Source organism: Phalacrocorax carbo, unplaced genomic scaffold (genome assembly GCF_963921805.1).
Source record: "Phalacrocorax carbo unplaced genomic scaffold, bPhaCar2.1 SCAFFOLD_161, whole genome shotgun sequence".
In the NCBI taxonomy this organism is placed as follows: Eukaryota; Metazoa; Chordata; class Aves; order Suliformes; family Phalacrocoracidae; genus Phalacrocorax; species Phalacrocorax carbo.
Window position 1 is genome coordinate 29,711 of NW_026990416.1, and position 18,134 is coordinate 47,844.

The 18,134-nt window shown below is 71.6% G+C and overlaps 2 protein-coding genes across 2 annotated transcripts; both read left to right on the forward strand.

Moving 5' to 3' along the window:
* Positions 1–521: 521 nt before the first annotated feature.
* Positions 522–11,239, forward strand: SMG9 (SMG9 nonsense mediated mRNA decay factor). The gene is given in 16 exon segments (XM_064440316.1): positions 522–639; positions 873–1,021; positions 2,216–2,290; positions 3,522–3,634; positions 3,637–3,748; positions 4,419–4,516; positions 4,630–4,742; positions 5,140–5,251; positions 6,024–6,119; positions 7,446–7,531; positions 8,641–8,747; positions 9,561–9,599; positions 9,602–9,667; positions 9,906–10,028; positions 10,619–10,763; positions 11,055–11,239. Coding segments are annotated over 16 exon segments (1,611 nt in total). The 5' UTR covers positions 522–541; the 3' UTR covers positions 11,134–11,239.
* A 334-nt stretch (positions 11,240–11,573) lies between these two features.
* Positions 11,574–17,565, forward strand: XRCC1 (X-ray repair cross complementing 1). The gene is given in 18 exon segments (XM_064440321.1): positions 11,574–11,715; positions 11,840–11,932; positions 12,276–12,374; positions 12,464–12,622; positions 12,984–13,058; positions 13,510–13,606; positions 13,988–14,061; positions 14,189–14,460; positions 14,562–14,678; positions 15,081–15,192; positions 15,243–15,431; positions 15,540–15,606; positions 15,687–15,723; positions 15,800–15,875; positions 15,877–15,889; positions 16,520–16,610; positions 17,179–17,254; positions 17,337–17,565. Coding segments are annotated over 18 exon segments (1,866 nt in total). The 5' UTR covers positions 11,574–11,610; the 3' UTR covers positions 17,451–17,565.
* The last annotated feature ends 569 nt before the right edge of the window (positions 17,566–18,134 follow it).

The following is an 18,134-nucleotide window of genomic DNA, read 5'->3' on the forward strand; positions in this document are numbered from 1 at the left end:
GGGGTCCGGGGGGGTCTGGGGTTTGCTATAGGGGTCTTAGGGAGGTCTATGGGGGTTCTGGGGGGTATATAGGGGAGCTATTGGGGTCCTGGGAGGGGCTACGGGGGTGCTGGGGGTTCTGTGGAGGTCTGTAGGGGGTTCTGGGGGGCACCTATAGGGGTTCTGGGAGAAGCTATAGGGGCCTGGAGGGGCTGGGGGGGTGTCTATGGCGTTCTATAGGGGCCCGGGGGGGGCGTTATGGGGGTGCTGAGGGTTCTCTGGAGGTCCGGGGGGGGGGCTGTGGGGGGGGAAGATGGGGTGCCATGGGGGGGTGGTGGGTGTCTTTAGGTGGGGTCTATAGGGGGCCGGGGGGGGGGGCCTATAGGGGAACGGGGGAGGGGTGGAGTCAGTGACGCAGCAGCCGGGGGCGGGACGCACACGGAGGGGGGCCTGTCCCTTTAAATCGCCCGCCTCGCCCCGCGCACGCGCAGTGGGTGACCCGCCTTTCCGCCTCCGCGCAGGCGCCCCCAGCCCCGCCCGCCCGCCCTTCCCCGCCCCGCGCATGCGCGCTCGGCCGCCGGGGCCGCACCGCCGCGCGCCGCGGGGGAAGCGGGAAAAGCGCCGGGACCCGTTGCCGTGGCGACCGCCGCCCCCTCCGAGGTATCCCTCCGCGCGGCGCATGCGCACAGTCCTCCTTCCGCCCGCGGTCTCCCTCCGCCGGCCCTATAGCCCCCCCCCCCGAGAACCCCCCCCCGCTACGGCCCCTATAGCCCTTCCCTTCCCCTTCACGGCCGCTCCCCGCCCCGTATAGCCCCTCCCCCCGCCCCGCCGGGACTGTGACCTCAGGGCGGCCCCGCCCCGCGGCGCCTATAGCTCCGCGCGCGGGCCCATAGGGGCGGCGCCGGGGGCGGGGGGTCACCTATAGGCGCGGCGCGTGGCCCGGCAGGTGCTGCCGATGTCGGACACGGGGCAGAGCCCGGCCCCCGGCGGGCGGCGCCGCTGGACCCGCGACAAGGAGCCGGAGGCGGGCGCAGAGCGGCGGGTGGGCGGGGCCTGGGGAGGGGCGGGGCCTGGGGAGGGGCGGGGCCTGAGGGGAGGGGGCGCAGAGCGGCGGGTGGGCGGGGCCTGGGGAGGGGCGGGGCCTGGGGAGGGGCGGGGCCTGAGGGGAGGGGGCGCAGAGCGGCGGGTGGGCGGGGCCTGGGGAGGGGCGGGGCCTGGGGAGGGGCGGGGCCTGAGGGGAGGGGGCGCAGAGCGGCGGGTGGGCGGGGCCTGGGGAGGGGCGGGGCCTGGGGAGGGGCGGGGACTGAGGGGAGGGGGTGGAGAGCGGCGGGTGGGCAGGGCCGGGGAGGGGCGGGGCCTGGGGAGGGGCGGGGCCTGAGGGGAGGGGGCGCAGAGCGGCGGGTGGGCGGGGCCTGGGGAGGGGCGGGGACTGAGGGGCGGGGGCGGGGCCTGAGGGGAGGGGCGCAGAGCGGCGGGTGGGCGGGGCCTGGGGAGGGGCGGGGCCTGGGGAGGGGCGGGGACTGAGGGGAGGGGGTGGAGAGCGGCGGGTGGGCGGGGCCTGGGGAGGGGCGGGGCCTGGGGAGGGGCGGGGACTGAGGGGAGGGGGTGGAGAGCGGCGGGTGGGCAGGGCCGGGGAGGGGCGGGGCCTGGGGAGGGGCGGGGACTGAGGGGAGGGGGTGGAGAGCGGTCGGTGGGCGGGGACTAAAGGGAGTGGGTGGGGCTAAGGGGAGAGGGCGGGGACTAAGGGAAGGGGTGGGATTAGGGAGGGGCGGGGCCTAAAGGGAGAGGGTGGGACTAAGGGGAGGGGGTGGGGTTAAGGGGAGAGGATGGGACCTAAGGGGAGGGGCGGGGCCTAAGGGAGAGGGTGGGGACTAAGGGGAGGGGGTGGGGTTAAGGGGAGAGGGCGGGACCTATGGGGAGGGGCGGGGCCTAAGGGGAGGGGGACTGGGGGGCGGAGACTGAGGGGACGGGGTGGAGAGTGGCAGGTGGGCGGGGACTAAGGGGGCGGGACTAAAGGGAGGGGCAGGGAATCAGAGGGGTGGGGTCGGTGGGGGCATTGGTGGGCGGGGCCGCAGAGATGGGCGGGGCTAAAGCGGTGGTGAGTGGGGTTGAGTGGGGAGGTGGGCGTGGTTTGAGCGGCGTGGGCGGGGCTTCAAGGACACCAGGGGGGGAATAGGGTGGGTGGGCACGGCCGGGGTGGGGCGGGGCCCCGCCTGACCACGCCCCTCCCCAGCAGGAGGGGGGAGGGGAGGAGCCGGGCGGCCTCATGCAGAAAACGCCCATTATCCTGGCGAAGCCGCCGGGGGAGAGGGTGAGGCTGGGGGGAGGGGCGGGGCCGGGACCCCTATGGGGGGGGCGGGGCCGGGACCCCTATGGGGGGGGGGCTGGGAGCCCTATGGGGGGGGCGGGGCCGGGACCCCTATGGGGGGAGGGGGGGGGCTGGGAGCCCTATGGGGGGGGGGCTGGGAGCCCTATGGGGGGACGGGCGGGGCCGGGAGCCCTATGGGGGAGGGGCGGGGCCGGGACCCCTATGGGGGGGGGGCGGGGCCGGGACCCCTATGGGGGGGGCGGGGCCGGGACCCCTATGGGGGGGGGGCGGGGCCGGGACCCCTATGGGGGGGGGCGGGGCCGGGACCCCTATGGGGGGAGGGGCGGGGCCGGGACCCCTACGGGGGGAGGGGCGGGGCCGGGACCCCTATGGGGGGAGGGGCGGGGCCGGGACCCCTATGGGGAGGGCGGGGCCGGGACCCCTATGGGGGGAGGGGCGGGGCCGGGACCCCTATGGGGGGGGGCGGGGCCGGGACCCCTATGGGGGGGGGCGGGGCCGGGACCCCTGGGGGGGGGGCGGGGCCGGGACCCCTATGGGGGGAGGGGCGGGGCCGGGACCCCTATGGGGGGAGGGGGGGCTGGGACCGCTATGGGGGGAGGGGCGGGGCCGGGACCCCTATGGGGGGAGGGGCGGGGCCGGGAGCCCTATGGGGGGAGGGGCGGGGCTGGGACCCCTATGGGGGGAGGGGCGGGGCCGGGACCGCTATGGGGGGAGGGGCGGGGCTGGGACCCCTACGGGGGGGGGGGCTGGGAGCCCTACGGGGGGGGGGGGCTGGGAGCCCTATGGGGGGAGGGGCGGGGCCGGGAGCCCTATGGGGGGAGGGGCGGGGCCGGGACCCCTATGGGGGGGGGCTGGGAGCCCTATGGGGGGGGGCCGGGACCCCTATAGGGGGGGGGGGCTGGGCTGGGAGCCCTATGGGGGGATGGGCGGGGCTGGGACCCCTACGGGGGGGGGGGCTGGGAGCCCTACGGGGGGGGGGGGCTGGGAGCCCTATGGGGGGAGGGGCGGGGCCGGGAGCCCTATGGGGGGAGGGGGGGCTGGGACCGCTATGGGGGGAGGGGCGGGGCCGGGACCCCTATGGGGGGAGGGGCGGGGCCGGGAGCCCTATGGGGGGAGGGGCGGGGCTGGGACCCCTATGGGGGGAGGGGCGTGGCCGGACACCTGGGTCCCCGCCCACTGACATCACCATCTCTGGGGGGGGGTTGGGGAGCAGCAGCAGGCGGCGAAGGCGGGGTCAGGCCCGGCCCCGCCCTCCCCCCCGCCCCAGCCCCGCCCATCGTGCTGATGAAAGCCCGTGGGGAGGAAGGGCGGGGCGGGGGCGGGGCCGGCGCAGGGAGGGGCCGGCACTGGCCCCGCCCCGTGAGAGGGAGGGGCCCCGCCCCACCCAGCCCGTCTACCAGCTGCATGGGAGGGGGCTGCCCCCCCCCGGGGCCCTGGACCGTGAGTGGGCGGGGCCAAGGGGAGGGGAGGAGCCTTGGGAGTGGGCGGGGCATCAGAGGGGCTGGGAGGAGGGGTGGGGCTGAGGGGACTGGGAGGGGCCGAGGTGGAGGGGCGGGTACTGAAGGCGAGGGGAGGGGCTAATGACTGTGGGCGTGGCCTGGGCCAAGGGGCGGGGCTGGGACTGGTGGGGCTATAGGGGAGGGACTGGTTGTTTTGGGTGGGGCTACAGCTGGGGCGGGGCTAATGCTGTGTGGCGGGGCTGAAGGCGGGGTGAGGTTGAAGGGGTGGGGCTAGGGGTGGGGCTAATTGTGGGTGTGGTTAATTGTGGGTGGGGCTAATGGTTCGTGAGCAGGGGTTTTGGCTGGTGGGTGGGGTTTGTGGGCAGTGGGAGGGGCTTGTTGCTGCGGCGGGGTGACTGGTTGGGCGGGGCTAAGGGTGGGCGGGGCTGGTGGGCGGGGCTAATGGCGGGCGGGCGGGGTTAGCGGCTGGTGGGCGGGGCTTTGTGGCAGGCGGGTGGGTTTGTGGTGGGTGGGCGGGGCTTGTGGCTGGGGCTCAGAGCAAAAGAGGGGGTGGCTGGGGGGCGGGGTTTTGGGCGGAGGGGCGTGTCCAGGCAGAGGGGCGTGGCCCGGGGAGGGGCGTGGCCACGTCCCGGACGCCTGGGCCCCCCCAGCGGTGGCCGGCCAGGCGCGGCTGGCGGCTCCGGAGAAGATGAAAACCAGCATCAAACTGGTGGACGAGCAAATGAACTGGTGCGACAGCGCCCTGGAGGTGGGGGAGGGGCGCTGGGGGGGGGGGCGGGGCCCGGGCGCCTGGGTGCCCTCTGCGGGGGTGGGGGAGAGGGGAGGTCCCCGACGCCTGTGTTCTCCCCCCCCCCCCCCCAGTTCCTGCTGGAGCAGACGGACGTGCTGGTGGTCGGGGCACTGGGGCTGCAGGGGACGGGGAAATCCACCCTCCTCTCCCTGCTGGCCGCCAACCAGCCCGAGGAGGACCCCCGGTACTGGGAGCACTGGGAGGGGGCTGGGAGGGCCGGGGGGGGGCTGGGGGGGGCTGGGAGGGGGCTGGGAGGGCCGGGGGGGGGCCATAAGGGTCACCTATGGGTCCTGGGTCTGTCTGTGTGTCCGTGGGCGTGTCTCTGGATCTGTGGGTCTGCGGGCGTGTCCGTGGGTCCGAGGGCGGGTCCGTGGGGGTGTCTGTGGGTCTGAGGGCGGGTCCGTGGGTCTGAGGGTGGGTCCGAGGGCGGGTCCGTGGGGGTGTCTGTGGGTCTGAGGGCGGGTCCGTGGGTCCGAGGGGGGTCCGTGGGTCCGAGGGGGGGTCCGTGGGTCCGAGGGGTGTCCGTGGGTCCGAGGGGGGTGCGAGGGGGGTCAGCGGGTGCCGCCACCCCCCGCCCGCAGGGGGTTCGTGTTCCGGCCGCAGCCCCCGGAGCTGCGGGAGCGGGGGGGCAGCCAGACGGGCGGCATCGACTTCTTCATCACCCAGGAGCGCGTCGTCTTCCTCGACACCCAGGTGGGCGCCGCCCCCCGCCCCGCCCCCTCAGCCCCGCCCCGCCCCTCTCAGCCCCGCCCTGCCCCTCCTCAGCCCCGCCCCACCCCTCAGCCCCGCCCCGCCCCCTCAGCCCTGCCCCGCCCCTCCTCAGCCCCGCCCCGCCCCCTCAGCCCCGCCCCGCCCCTCCTCAGCCCCCGCCCCGCCCCTTCAGCCCCGCCCCGCCCCTCCTCAGCCCCCGCCCCGCCCCTCCTCAGCCCCGCCCCGCCCCCCTCAGGCCCGCCCCACCCCTCCTCAGACCCGCCCCGCCCCCCTCAGCCCCAATTAGCCCCTAATAACCCCGAATTAATGCCTAATAACCACCAATTAACCCCCAATTACCCCATTTAGCCCCTAATAACCACCAATTAGCCCCTAATAACCCCCATTTAGCCCCTAATAACCCCCATTTAGCCCCTAATAACCCCCAATTAACCCCTAATTACCCCAATTAGCCCCTAATTACCCCAATTAGCCCCTAATTACCCCCATTAACCCCTAATTACCCCCATTAACCCCTAATTACCCCCAATTAGCCCCTAATTACCCCCAATTAGCCCCTAATTACCCCAATTAGCCCCTAATTGCCCCCAATTAGCCCCTAATTACCCCAATTAGCCTCTAATTGCCCCCAATTAGCCCCTAATAACGCCCAATTAGCCCCTAATTGCCCCCAATTACCCCCAATTAGCCCCTAATTACCCCAATTAGCCCCTAATTGCCCCGATCAGCCGCGCTAAGGGCCCCTCCCCCGCAGCCCCTGCTCAGCCCCGCCCTCCTCGACCACCTCATCAACAACGACCGGAAGCTGCCCCCCGAGTACGCCCTGCCCCACACCTACGTGGAGATGCAGGTGGGGCCGTGACGTCACCGGGGGCGGGGCCGCGGGGGGGCGGGGCCGCGGCGGGCGGGAATAGGCGGTTATTAGGGGTTATTAGGGGTTATTAGGGGTTATTAGGGATAATGAAGGGCTAATTAAGTGGTGATTAGGGGTAATTAGGTGGGGACGAAGCTGGAAGAGCCCCACGGGGGGGCGGAGGGGGGTGGAATAGGGGGGATCAGTAATTAATTAGGGGTCATTAGGGGTAATTAGAGCTAATAATTAGGTAATGTGAGTAATAACGCTCTTGTTAGCGGAGATAACGGGTTAATTGGGGTAAATTGAGGTGATAATGGGCAAACGGGCATTAACGGGGTAATTAGGGTAATAATGGTGGCAGCATGTTAATTGGTGATTATTAGTAGTCGCCAATTAGGTGATTAGGAGGTAATTAGTGTGATAATGGGGTAATTAGTTGCAATAACAGGGTAATTATTAGTTATTATAGGCGGCTTGGGGTAATTAGGCTAATTAGAGCTTAAAACTAGATAATTAGAGGCAATAATGGGTTATTAGTAGTTATTATTAGTGAGTATTAATGTGTTAATTAAGCGTTATTATGGGTCATTAGTGGGCAATTGGGGCAACAATGGGGTAATTAGTGGCGATAATGTGTTAATTGGTGTGATTAGTGTTAACTCGGGGTAATTAGGGGTAATTAATTGGTGTAATTAGGGGTAATTAATAGGGGTGATTAATTGGGGTGATTGGGGTAATTAGGGTAATTAATTAGGGGTGATTTGGGGTAATTAGGGGTAATTAATTGGGGTAATTAGGGGTAATTAATGGGGTACTTAATTGGGGTGATGGGGTAATTAGGGTAATTAATTGGGGTAATTAGGGGTGATTTGGGGTAATTAGGGGTAATTAATTGGGGTAATTAGGGGTAATTAATAGGGGTACTTAATTGGGGTGATTGGGGTCATTGGGGTAATTAATTGGGGTAATTGGGGGTAATTAATAGGGGTAATTACTTGGGGTAATTAGGGGTAATTAATGGGGTAAATAATTGGGGTGCTTAGGGGTTATTAGGTGTAATTAATTGGGGTAATTTGGGGTAATTAGGGGTAATTAATTGGGGTAATTAGGGGTAATTGGGGCAAGGACGGGAACGGGGTGTAACAGGGCGCGGGCGGCCGACGAGGCCCCGGATTTGGGCGTCGTTAATTAGGGGCGATTAATTGGGAATCACTAACGGGGGGGGGGACTTGGGGGGTGCTGGGGGGGCGGGGCCGGGCGGGGCTGAGAGGGGCGGGGCTCCCTGACGGGGGGCTCCTGCCCCACCCGTGTGGGTCGCAGTCGCTGCAAATCGCCGCCTTCCTCTTCACCGTCTGCCACGTGGTGCTGCTGGTGCAGGACTGGTTCACCGACCTCGGCCTCTACCGGTGCGCCCCACGGCTGCCCCATAGCCTGCCCCATGGCTGCCCCATGGCTGCCCCATGGCTGCCCCATGGCTGCCCCATGGCTGCCCCATGGCTGCCTCACGGCTGCCCCATGGCTGCCCCACGGCTGCCCCATGGCTGCCTCACGGCTGCCCCATGGCTGCCCCATAGCCTGCCCCACGGCTGCCCCACGGCTGCCCCATGGCCTGCCCCATAGCCTGCCCCACGGCTGCCCCATGGCTGCCCCACGGCTGCCCCATAGCCTGCCCCATAGCCTGCCCCACGGCTGCCCCACGGCTGCCTCACGGCTGCCCCATGGCTGCCCCATAGCCTGCCCCATGGCTGCCCCATGGCTGCCCCATGGCTGCCTCACGGCTGCCCCATGGCTGCCCCACGGCTGCCCCACGGCTGCCCCATGGCTGTCCCATGGCTGCCTCACGGCTGCCCCATGGCTGCCCCATAGCCTGCCCCACGGCTGCCCCACGGCTGCCCCATAGCCTGCCCCATAGCCTGCCCCACGGCTGCCCCATGGCTGCCCCATAGCCTGCCCCATAGCCTGCCCCACGGCTGCCCCATAGCCTGCCCCAAGGCTGCCCCATGGCTGCCCCATAGCCTGCCCCATAGCCTGCCCCACGGCTGCCCCACGGCTGCCCCATGGCTGCCCCATAGCCTGCCCCATAGCCTGCCCCACGGCTGCCCCACGGCTGCCCCATGGCTGCCCCATGGCTGCCAAATGGCTGCCCCACGGCCTGCCCCATAGCCTGCCCCACGGCTGCCCCATAGCCTGCCCCATAGCCTGCCCCAAGGCTGCCCCATGGCTGCCCTATAGCCTGCCCCATGGCTGCCCCATAGCCTGCCCCATAGCCTGCCCCATAGCCTGCCCCATGGCTGCCTCACGGCTGCCCCACGGCCTGCCCCATAGCCTGCCCCATGGCTGCCCCATAGCCTGCCCCACAGCCTGCCCCACGGCTGCCCCACGGCTGCCCCATAGCCTGCCCACAGCCGCCCCCCAAGGCTGCCCCATGGCCGCCCCTCCAGCCCTGCACCCCAGCCCCTCAGCCCCGCCCCACGGCCCCGCCCCCGGCCGCCGCCCACCCAGGCCCCGCCCCCAGGTTCCTGCAGACGGCCGAGATGGTGAAGCCGGCCACGCCCTCCCCGAGCCACGAGCCCAGCGGCGGCGCCGGCCCCGACGAGCCCTCGGAGTATTACCCGCACCTCAGTGAGCCCCACGGCGCCCCACAGCCGCGCCCCACAGCCAGCCCCACAGCCGCGCCCTGCAGCCACGCCCCACAGCCGCGCCGCACAGCCGCGCCCCATAGCCAGCCGCACAGCCGCGCCCCACAGCCAGCCCCACAGCCGCACCCCATAGCCAGCCCCACAGCCAGCCCCACTGCCAGCCCCATAGCCGCGCCCCACAGCTGCGCCCCACAGCCGTGCTCCATAGCCAGCCCCACAGCCGTGCCCCACAGCCGCGCTCCATAGCCAGCCCCACGGCGCCCCACAGCCACACCCCATAGCCGCGCCCCATAGCCAGCCCCACAGCCGCGTCCCATAGCCGTGCCCCACAGTCGCGTCCCATAGCCAGCCCCACATTCACGCCCCATAGCCAGCCCCACAGCCGCGCCCCACAGCTGCGCCCCACAGCCGCGCCCGAGCCGCGCCCCATAGCCGCGTCCCACAGTTGCGCCCCATAGCCGCGCCCCATAACCATGCCCATAACCACACCCGACCCACGCTGCACCCCACAGCAACTCCAGATAGCCACGCCCCGATCCGCACTGCGCCCCACAGCCGCGTCCCACAGCCGCGTCCCACAGCCGCGTCCCAGACCACACCCCTGCCCTATGGTGCGCCCCACAACCACCCCCCATAATCACCCCCAAACCACCCCCCAACCCGCTCCCCCGCCCCATGCCCAGCCCCCCCAACCCCTCCCCGACCCCCAGGCTCGCCCCAGCCCCACCCCAGCCCCTCCCTGACCCCCAGCCCTGCCCCAGCCCCGCCCCAGCCCCACCCCAGCCCCGCCCCACAGTTTTCGTGCAGACCCGCGCCCGCCCCGACGCCTTCTGCCCCGGCGCCTGCGGGAGATGCAGCGAGTGCTGGAGCGGCTCATGGCCCACTCCCACCTCAAGTACCGGGGTACGGGGGGCCGGGGGGGCGCTGGGGGGCACTGGGGGGCGCTGGGGGGCACTGGGGGGGTGCTGGGGAGGCGCTGGGGGGGCACTGGGGGGTGATGGGGGGGTGCTGGGGGGCGCCGGTGGGTGTGGGGGGGTGCTGCGGGGTGCTGGGGGGGCACTTGGGGGGGTGCAGTGGGGCACTTGGGGGGCGCAGTGGGGCACTTGGGGGCGCTGGGAGCAGCGGTGCTGCCCCCCCCCAGGGTCGCTCTCCCTGCGGGACCTGGGGCTGCTCCCGGGGGTCCCCGAAGGCCCCGAGGCCGACGTCAACCTCTTCCTGCTCCCGCCGCTGGAGGAGGAGGGGGAGGACGCCCCGCCCCGCCCTGGTAAGCCCCGCCCCTGCCCCGCCCCACCCCGCCCCATAGAGCCCTGGCCCCTCCCGGCCCCTCCCATCCCCCCAGCCCCCTCCCAGCCCCCTCCCAGCCCCCCCAGCCCCTCCCAGCCCCCTCCCGGCCCCCTCCCAGCCCCCCCAGCCCCTCCCAGCCCCTCCCGGCCCCTCCCGGCCCCCTCCCAGCCCCTCCCAGCCCCCCCAGCCCCTCCCAGCCCCCCCAGCCCCTCCCAGCCCCCTCCCAGCCCCCCCAGCCCCTCCCAGCCCCCTCCCGGCCCCCTCCCAGCCCCCCCAGCCCCTCCCAGCCCCCTCCCGGCCCCCCCCCAGCCCCCTCCCAGCCCCTCCCAGCCCCCTCCCAGCCCCCTCCCAGCCCCCTCCCGGCCCCTCCCAGCCCCCTCCCAGCCCCTCCCAGCCCCCCCCCCATCCCCCTCCCAGCCCCTCCCAGCCCCCTCCCATCCCCCTCCCAGCCCCCCCCCAGCCCCCTCCCAGCCCCTCCCAGTCCCCCCCCAGCCCCCTCCCAGCCCCTCCCAGCCCCTCCCAGCCCCCCCCAACCCCCCCCAGCACCCCCAACACGCCCCGGTGCCGCAGGTGGGGGAGGGGCGCCCCTGTTCCCGCACCTCCCCCCGTACCGGGGTCACGGCGCCTTCGGGACCCTCCTGGCGCGGCTGCGGGGGAGGGTCCTGGCGGCCGCCCGCGCCCAGCTCTCCCACACCCTGCTGACCGAGAGGAACTGGTGAGACTGGGGGGGACCGGGGGGGGCTGGGAGGGGGCTGGGGGGGGGCTGGGGTGGGGCCGGGTGGGGCCGGGAGGGGCCAGGAGGGGCTGGGGCAGGGCTCGGGAGGGGCGGGGCTGGGGCGGGGCTGGGGAGGGGCGAGGCGGGGCCGGGCTGGGGAGTGGCAGGGCTGGGGAGGGGAGGGGCGGGGCCGGGGCTGGGCGGGGCCGGGGCGGGGCTGGGGAGGGGCGGGGCCGGGGCGGGGCCGGGGCGGGGCCGGGCTGGTTCCTACTGCTCCCTTCGGGTCCGCAGGTTCCATTACGCCGCCCGTATCTGGGATGGGGTGAAGAAATCCTCGGCCTTGGCCGAATACAGCCGCCTGCTGGGCTGAGCTGGGGGGGCGGCGCCCCTCCCCCACCCCGGGGCCGCCCCTCCCCCACCCCGGGGCGCCCCTCCCCCACCCGGGAGCCATTAAAACACTCTAAAACATCCCAAAATGCCTCGGGTTTGGACTCTAATTACCCTAAAAGGTGTAAATTAATCCCCCCTCCTCCTTAATTAACCCCCCCCACCCTTAATTACCCCCATAGGGGTATTAATTGGGGTATTAATTACTCCCCTCCCCCCATGGACACTGCGCATGCCCACCGCGATGGCGGGAAACCGCCCCGGCGCATGCGCGCTACGGCCGGGAGGACCGCCGCACCACTGAGCGCGGCGTTCCGGCGGCACAGAGCGGCGCGGCCTGTCTAGAGCGGCGCGTCTCTGTGGGCCTTGTTTGCGCATGCGTAGTAGGGCTGGGAGGACCGCTTTACCATCGAGCTGGCGGACTGGGGGGGTGGAGCGGTTTCCGGTTGAGGGGCTGAGGATGGCGGGGACTTCCGGTCGCTGTGAGGGGGACTTCCGGTCGGTGGTGGCGGCGATGCCGGAGATCCCCTTCAGCCGCGTCGTGTCGGTCACAAGCGCGGACCCGGTGCGGGGACCCCTATAAACCCCTATACATCCTTTATAGACCCTTACAGACCCCTATAGGCCCTTTATAAGGCCTGCCCGGGCCCGGCCCGGCCCGTTACCGGCCGTTTTCCGTCCCCCCTCAGCGACACCCGGCCGAGAACCTCCTGCAGCCGGATGGCGGCGGCCGTTGGAGGGCGGCGGCGGCGGGAGAGAAGCAGATCAGCGTCGTGCTGGAGGTTGGGGGGCACCGGGAGGGGTTTGGGGGGCACCGGGAGGGGTTTGGGGGGCACTGGGAGGGACTGGGAGGCGCCGGGGGATACCGGTGGGGACCGGGAGGGGGGTCGGGGGGCGCCGGGGGATACCGGTGGGGACCGGGAGGGGGGTCGGGGGGCGCCGGGGGATACCGGTGGGGACCGGGAGGGGGGTTGGGGGGCGCCGGGGGATACCGGTGGGCGCTGGGAGGGGTTCAGGGTTACTGGTGGGCGCTGGGGGCGGGGTTTGGGGGTCCCGCCCCCCGGGGGTGGGTGGGGGAGGGGCGGGGCGGGGGCGGGGCGGCGCTGACCCCCCCTCCCCCCCCAGCTGCCGGGCGAGCGGCCCATCCACGCCCTCCACATCGGCAACGACGGCTCCGCCTTCGTCGAGGTGCTGGTGGGGGCGGCGGCCGGCGGCGACTTCCAGGTGACCTTTGACCCCGCTCCCCCTTTGCCCCTCCCCCCCCGGAGCCCGGCGCTGACCTCTGACCCCCCGGAGCCCCTCCCCCCCCCCAGGTCCTGCTCCCCACGGCCGCCTTCATGTCGCCCAGCGAGAGCCGGGCGGGGGCGGAGCCGCGGCGGGTGCGGCTCTTCGGGCCCGAGGCGCTGGTGAAGGGCGTGGCCGGGCGGGGCTGGGACCGGCTCCGCCTTGTCTGCAGCCAACCCTACTGCCAGGTGGGCGGGGCTTGGGGGGCGGGGCCCTTTCGGGGAGGGGGGCGGGGCCCTTTCGGGGAGGGGGGCGGGGCCCTTTCAGGGGGCGGGGCGGGGCCCTTTCTGGGAGGGAGGGGCGTGGCCCTTTCTGGGAGGGAGGGGCGTGGCCGTTTCTGGGAGGGGGCGGGGCTTTTCTGCATAGGGGAGGGGACTTGCAAGGGGGAGGGGCTTTTCTGTGGGGTCTCTGGTGAGGGGGCGGGGTCTCCTGTGGGGGAGGAGGCAGGGCTTTGTGTGGGGGCGGGGGGGGTCCCTGGGTCCCCCATGGGGGGTTTGGGGGGTCCCAGACCCCTGGGACCCCTCCCCCAAGCCCTGCCCCTCCCCCCAGACCCGCCCCTTCGGCCTCTCCTTCGTCCGGCTCTTCTCCCCCCCCGAGGACAACGAAGCCCCCCCCGAGGCCCCGGTGAGTGCCCACGGCTGCCCCACATCTGCTCCCAAACTGCCCCCCAACTGCCCCCCATACCCCTCCCCCAGCCCCCCGGCTGCCCCCCAGCTGCCCCACATACTCCTCCCCCAGCCCCACATCAACCCACAAACTGCCCCCAGCCCCACAACTGCCCCACGGCTGGTCCCAGCCCCCCCCCAATCTGCCCCCCAGCTCCCCAACTGCCCCACATACGCCTCCCCCAGCCACCTGGCTGCCCCACAGCTGCCCCCCAAGTGCCCCCAGCCCCCTATATCTGCCCCCCCAATCACACCACAAGGCCCCCCAACCCCACGTATCCCCCCCAAGCCCCCCAGCCGCCCCACCCCCAGCCCCACAACTGCCCCCACCAGCACCCATCTCCACCCCCGCCCATCCCCCACTCCCTTTCTCACCCCTCCCCCCTCTTTCACCCCTTCCCCCCCCCCAGGTGCGGCGCTTGGGTCACTTCACGGTGCGGGAGGAGGGGGGCAGCCCCCTGCGCCCCCCCGGGGCACTCTTCTACCAGCGGCCCCCCTCCCCCCAAGGTAAGCCCACCCCCACCCCCGCCTGCGTGCCCTATGGGGGGTTTGGGGGGTCCCTGGGTCTCCTATGGGGGGGTTTGGGGGGTCCCTGGGTCTCCTATGGGGGGGTTTGGGGGGTCCCTGGGTCTCCTATGGGGGGGCTTTGAGGGGTCCGTGGGTCCCCTGTGGGGGGTTTGGGGGGGTCCCTGGGTCCCCTATGGGGGGCTTTGGGGGGTCCTGGGTGACCACTGGGGGGTTTGGGGGGGGTCCCTGGGTCCCCCATTGGGGGGCTTGGGGGGTCCCTGGGTCCCCTATGGGGGGTTTGGGGGATCCCTGGGGGTCTGGGGGAGGAGAGAGGAGGCTCCTGGATGCCTGGGTCCCCTCTCACCCCCCTCCCCCCCACAGCTCCCCCCAAGGACCCCCCGGGCCCCAGTTACGCTGTCGCCACCCTCCAGGCCAGCGCAGGCTCAGGCCCCAAGGTAAGGAGGGGACCCAGAGTCTGGGCCCCTCCCCCCCTCCGGTGCTCCCCTCCCCCCCCACGCTCACCCCTCCCCCCCCACGCTCACCCCTCCCCCCCCACGCTCACCCCTCCCCCTCTCCCCACAGGCCCCCAAGCGCCGCCCCCTCCCCCCGAAAGCCAACGGCAGCCCCCGGCAGCAACCCAAGAGCCGCCGCCCGGCGGCCGCCTCCCCTCCCCCTCCCCCGCCGGCCGCCTCCCCGGGGGGCTCCCCTCCCCCCCCGGCGGGCCCGATCCTGGCAGGGGTGGTGCTGGCGCTGAGCGGCTTCGAGAACCCGCTGCGGAGCCGGTTGCGGGCGGCCGCCCTGGCCCTGGGCGCCTCGTACCGCCCCGACTGGACGCCCGACTGCACCCACCTCGTGTGAGCTCCCGCCCCTTCCCCCCGGCCCCCCACCCACCCGCCGGGGCGGGGGCGGGGCCGCCTCACCCCTCCTCCTCCTCCTCCTCTCCCCCCCACCCCAGCTGCGCCTTCCCCCGCACCCCGAAAGCCGCCCGGGCTCGGGCCCTCGGGGGGCTCCTCGTGGGACCCGCCTGGCTCTGGGACTGCCAGCGCCGCCAGCGCCGCCTGCCCTGTGGGCCGTAAGCCACGCCCCCCCGGCCACGCCCGGCCCGGGGACACACCCCCTGGGGGAGGAGGGAGGGGAGAGGGTCAGCCCAGGGTGGGGGGGGCTTGAAGGGTTGGGGGTGGGGAGGCCCCACCCCCCCCCCGGGTGGGGTTGGAGGGAGGCCCCGCCCACTCGGGTGGGGTTGGAGGGAGGCCCCGCCCACCTAGAGGGGGTTGGAGGGGGACCACACACCCCCAGGTGGGGGTGGGGAGCCACACCTACCTGCTTGGGGTTGGAGGGAGGCGCTGCCCAGTGTGGGAGGGGCTTGATGGAGGCCACGCCCACCTGGGGGTGGGAGTTGGGGAGGCCACGCCCAGCCTGGGAGGGGAGTTGGGAAGGCCACACCCACCGGACGTTTAGCCACACCCTTTGGTAGGAGAGGTTGGGGAGGCCACGCCCTGTGGGAGGGGCCAAGCGAGACCACACCCAACGGGGATTATCCAATGGGTGGAGTCAGTGGAGGCCACACCTACTCAGTGATCTGTGTGGTAGAGGAAACCACACCCACTTTGGCAGGCCCCGCCCACAGTGAGTGGAGGGGGTGTGGCCTCCCAAGGGTGAGGCTCACGGGGGCCACGCCCACATGTGGGCGTGGCCACAGAGCTACCAGCCTTTGCTCCTCCCTCTGACTTCAGGTACCTCCTGGATGGCTCCGCCTCCTCCGGCAGCGAGGGGGAGGGGCCTGAGGAGGCCACGCCCACTCCCACCACACCCCCCCGCCCAGAAGGTAGGCAAGGGGGGGGCGGGGCCTGGATGCCCAGGTTCCCCCCTCCCCCCCACCCAAACCCCTCCCCCATCAGGTCCCTCCCTCACCCCTCCCCCCTCTTTCTTTCAGACCCCTCCCCCACCCGCCCCCGCCCCCTCGGGGGGTCCTGGGACCCCCCCGAACTCCGACCCCCCAGGTAAGAAGTGCCCCTCCCCCCCCCCAAGGGGACCCAGGCGCCCGGGCCCCACCCATTCCCCTCCCCCCCTCCCCTTCCAGGTTCCGACTCGGGTGACGGCGACGACCAATCAGAGAGGTGAGTTGGGGGGGGGTGGGGGAGGGGGGAGGGGCCGGGACGCCTGGCTCCCCATCTCACCCCTCCCCCACCCCAGGGAGGATCCCTACGGGGGCTCCACGGAGGAGAACAGCGAGGAGGAGGAGGAGGAGGAGGGGGAGAAAGAGCCCATCCCCCCCCCTGCCTGGTAGGTCCTGGGGTCCCTTGGGTGGGGGAGGGGCGGGGGTCCCGGGCGTCTGGGTGCCCCTGGGTGGGGGAGGGGCGGGGTCCCGGGCGCCTGGGTGCCCCTGGGTGGGGGAGGGGCGGGGTCCCGGGCGCCTGGGTGCCCCTGGGTGGGGGAGGGGCGGGGTCCCGGGCGCCTGGGTGCCCCTGGGTGGGGGAGGGGCGGGGTCCCGGGCGTCTGGGTGCCCCTGGGTGGGGGAGGGGCGGGGTCCCGGGCGCTTGTGTGCCCCTGGGTGGGGGAGGGGCGGGGTCCCGGGCGCCTGGGTGCCCCTGGGTGGGGGAGGGGCGGGGTCCCGGGTGCCTGGGTGCCCCTGGGTGGGGGAGGGGCGGGGTCCCGGGTGCCTGGGTGCCCCTGGGTGGGGGAGGGGCGGGGTCCCGGGCGCTTGTGTGCCCCTGGGTGGGGGAGGGGCGGGGTCCCGGGCGCCTGGGTGCCCCTGGGTGGGGGAGGGGCGGGGTCCCGGGTGCCTGGGTGCCCCTGGGTGGGGGAGGGGCGGGGTCCCGGGCGCTTGGGTGCCCCTGGGTGGGGGAGGGGCGGGGTCCCCATCACCTGGGTCCCCTTTTTTCACACACATCCCCTCCCCCCACTCTTCGGCAGATTTTTTTAAGGACAAAACCTTCTTTTTGCACGGCGAGTTCCCGGCGGGGGAGGGGCGGCTGCTGCTGCGCTACGTCACCGCCTTCGGAGGGTGAGGGGGGCTGGGCGGGGCTGGGGGCTCGTACTGGGCCCTACTGGGGGCTCGTACTGGGTCATACTGGGAGCTTATACTGGGTCATACTGGGCTATCTGCGAGATCTTACTGGGCCGTAGTGGGAGCTTGTACTGGGCTGTACTGGGAGCCCTCACTGGCCTGGACTGGGCTCTACTGGGAGGCCACGTTAGGGCTTACTGGGTTGTATTGGGAGGGTGTGCTGGTTTATACTGGTGTTTATTGGTCTGTACTGGTTTACGTGGTTTTATACGGGTTTATGTGGGTTTATGGTGGTTTATACTGGCCCAGGCCGCTTTGCACAGGCTTATACTGGTGTCTACTGGTTTATCGGGGTTTATACTGGGTTATACTGGGATCAGCGCAGTTTTGTACTGGTCCTTGCTAGTCTGTACTGGTTTGTACTGGTTTTACAGGGGGTTGTACTGGGTTTTATTAGCTCAGATGGGTTTGTACTGGTTTGGGGGGGTGTTGGAGGGGCTTCTACTGGTCCGTGCTGGTCCGTACTGGTCTGTACTGGTTTATACTGGTCCGTACTGTTTGGCAGGACTCTGGCTCCCTACATGAACGACTCGGTGACCCACGTGGTGACGGCGCAGGATTGGGACCCCGCCTTCGAGGAGGTGCTGGGGCGGGGCCGGGCGGGGCCGGGGTGTGGCCGGGGGGGAAGGGGCGTGTCCTGGAGGCGTGTCCCCTCCCCCCCAGGCGCTGGAGCTCCGCCCCTCGCTGACCTTCGTCCGCCCCCGTTGGCTGTTGCTCTGCGGCGAGCGCCAGCGCCCCTTGCCGGCCCAGCCCTTCGCCGTCGTGCCCCGCCCGTGACGTCACCGCCACCTCGCTGTGACGTCATCACCGCCCCTCCCCCCCCACCCCCCCCCCGCCCCGCTCCATTTTCGGGGCGTTTTGAGCCGAATTAAAGTGGTTTTGGGTAATAAAATGGCTGCTGGGTGTGTGGGGAGGGGAGAGGGGGGGAGGACCTGGGTGTGTCCCGCCCCTCCCCCCCTCATGACCCCGCCCCTCCCCCCCCTTTAACGACCAAGCTTGGCCCCCCCCCCCCATATCATTAAAGGGGCGTGGCTGGGAGGGGGAGGGGAGCGGGAGTTAACCCAGAGAGGCTGTGGGGCCCACCCGGAAGGAGTGCTGCCGCTTCAACGGGGCGCTTTAAGGGGTCTGTTGCCCTTTTAAGGACTGTTGACCCCTCTAAGGGCGCCGTTGACCCCCTTGAAGAGACCCGTTGCCCCCTTTAAGAGCCGTTGCCCTTTTAAGAGCCGTTGCCCCCTTTAAGAGCCGTTGCCCTTTTAAGAGCCGTTGCCCTTTTAAGAGCCGTTGCCCCCTTTAAGAGCCGTTGCCCCTTTTAAGAGCCGTTGCCCCCTTTAAGAGCCGTTGCCCCCTTTAAGAGCCGTTGCCCCTTTAAGAGCCGTTGCCCCCTTTAAGAGCCGTTGCCCCTTTAAGAGCGGTTGACCCCGTTGAAGGGAGCCGTTGCCCCTTTAAGAGCCGTTGCCCCTT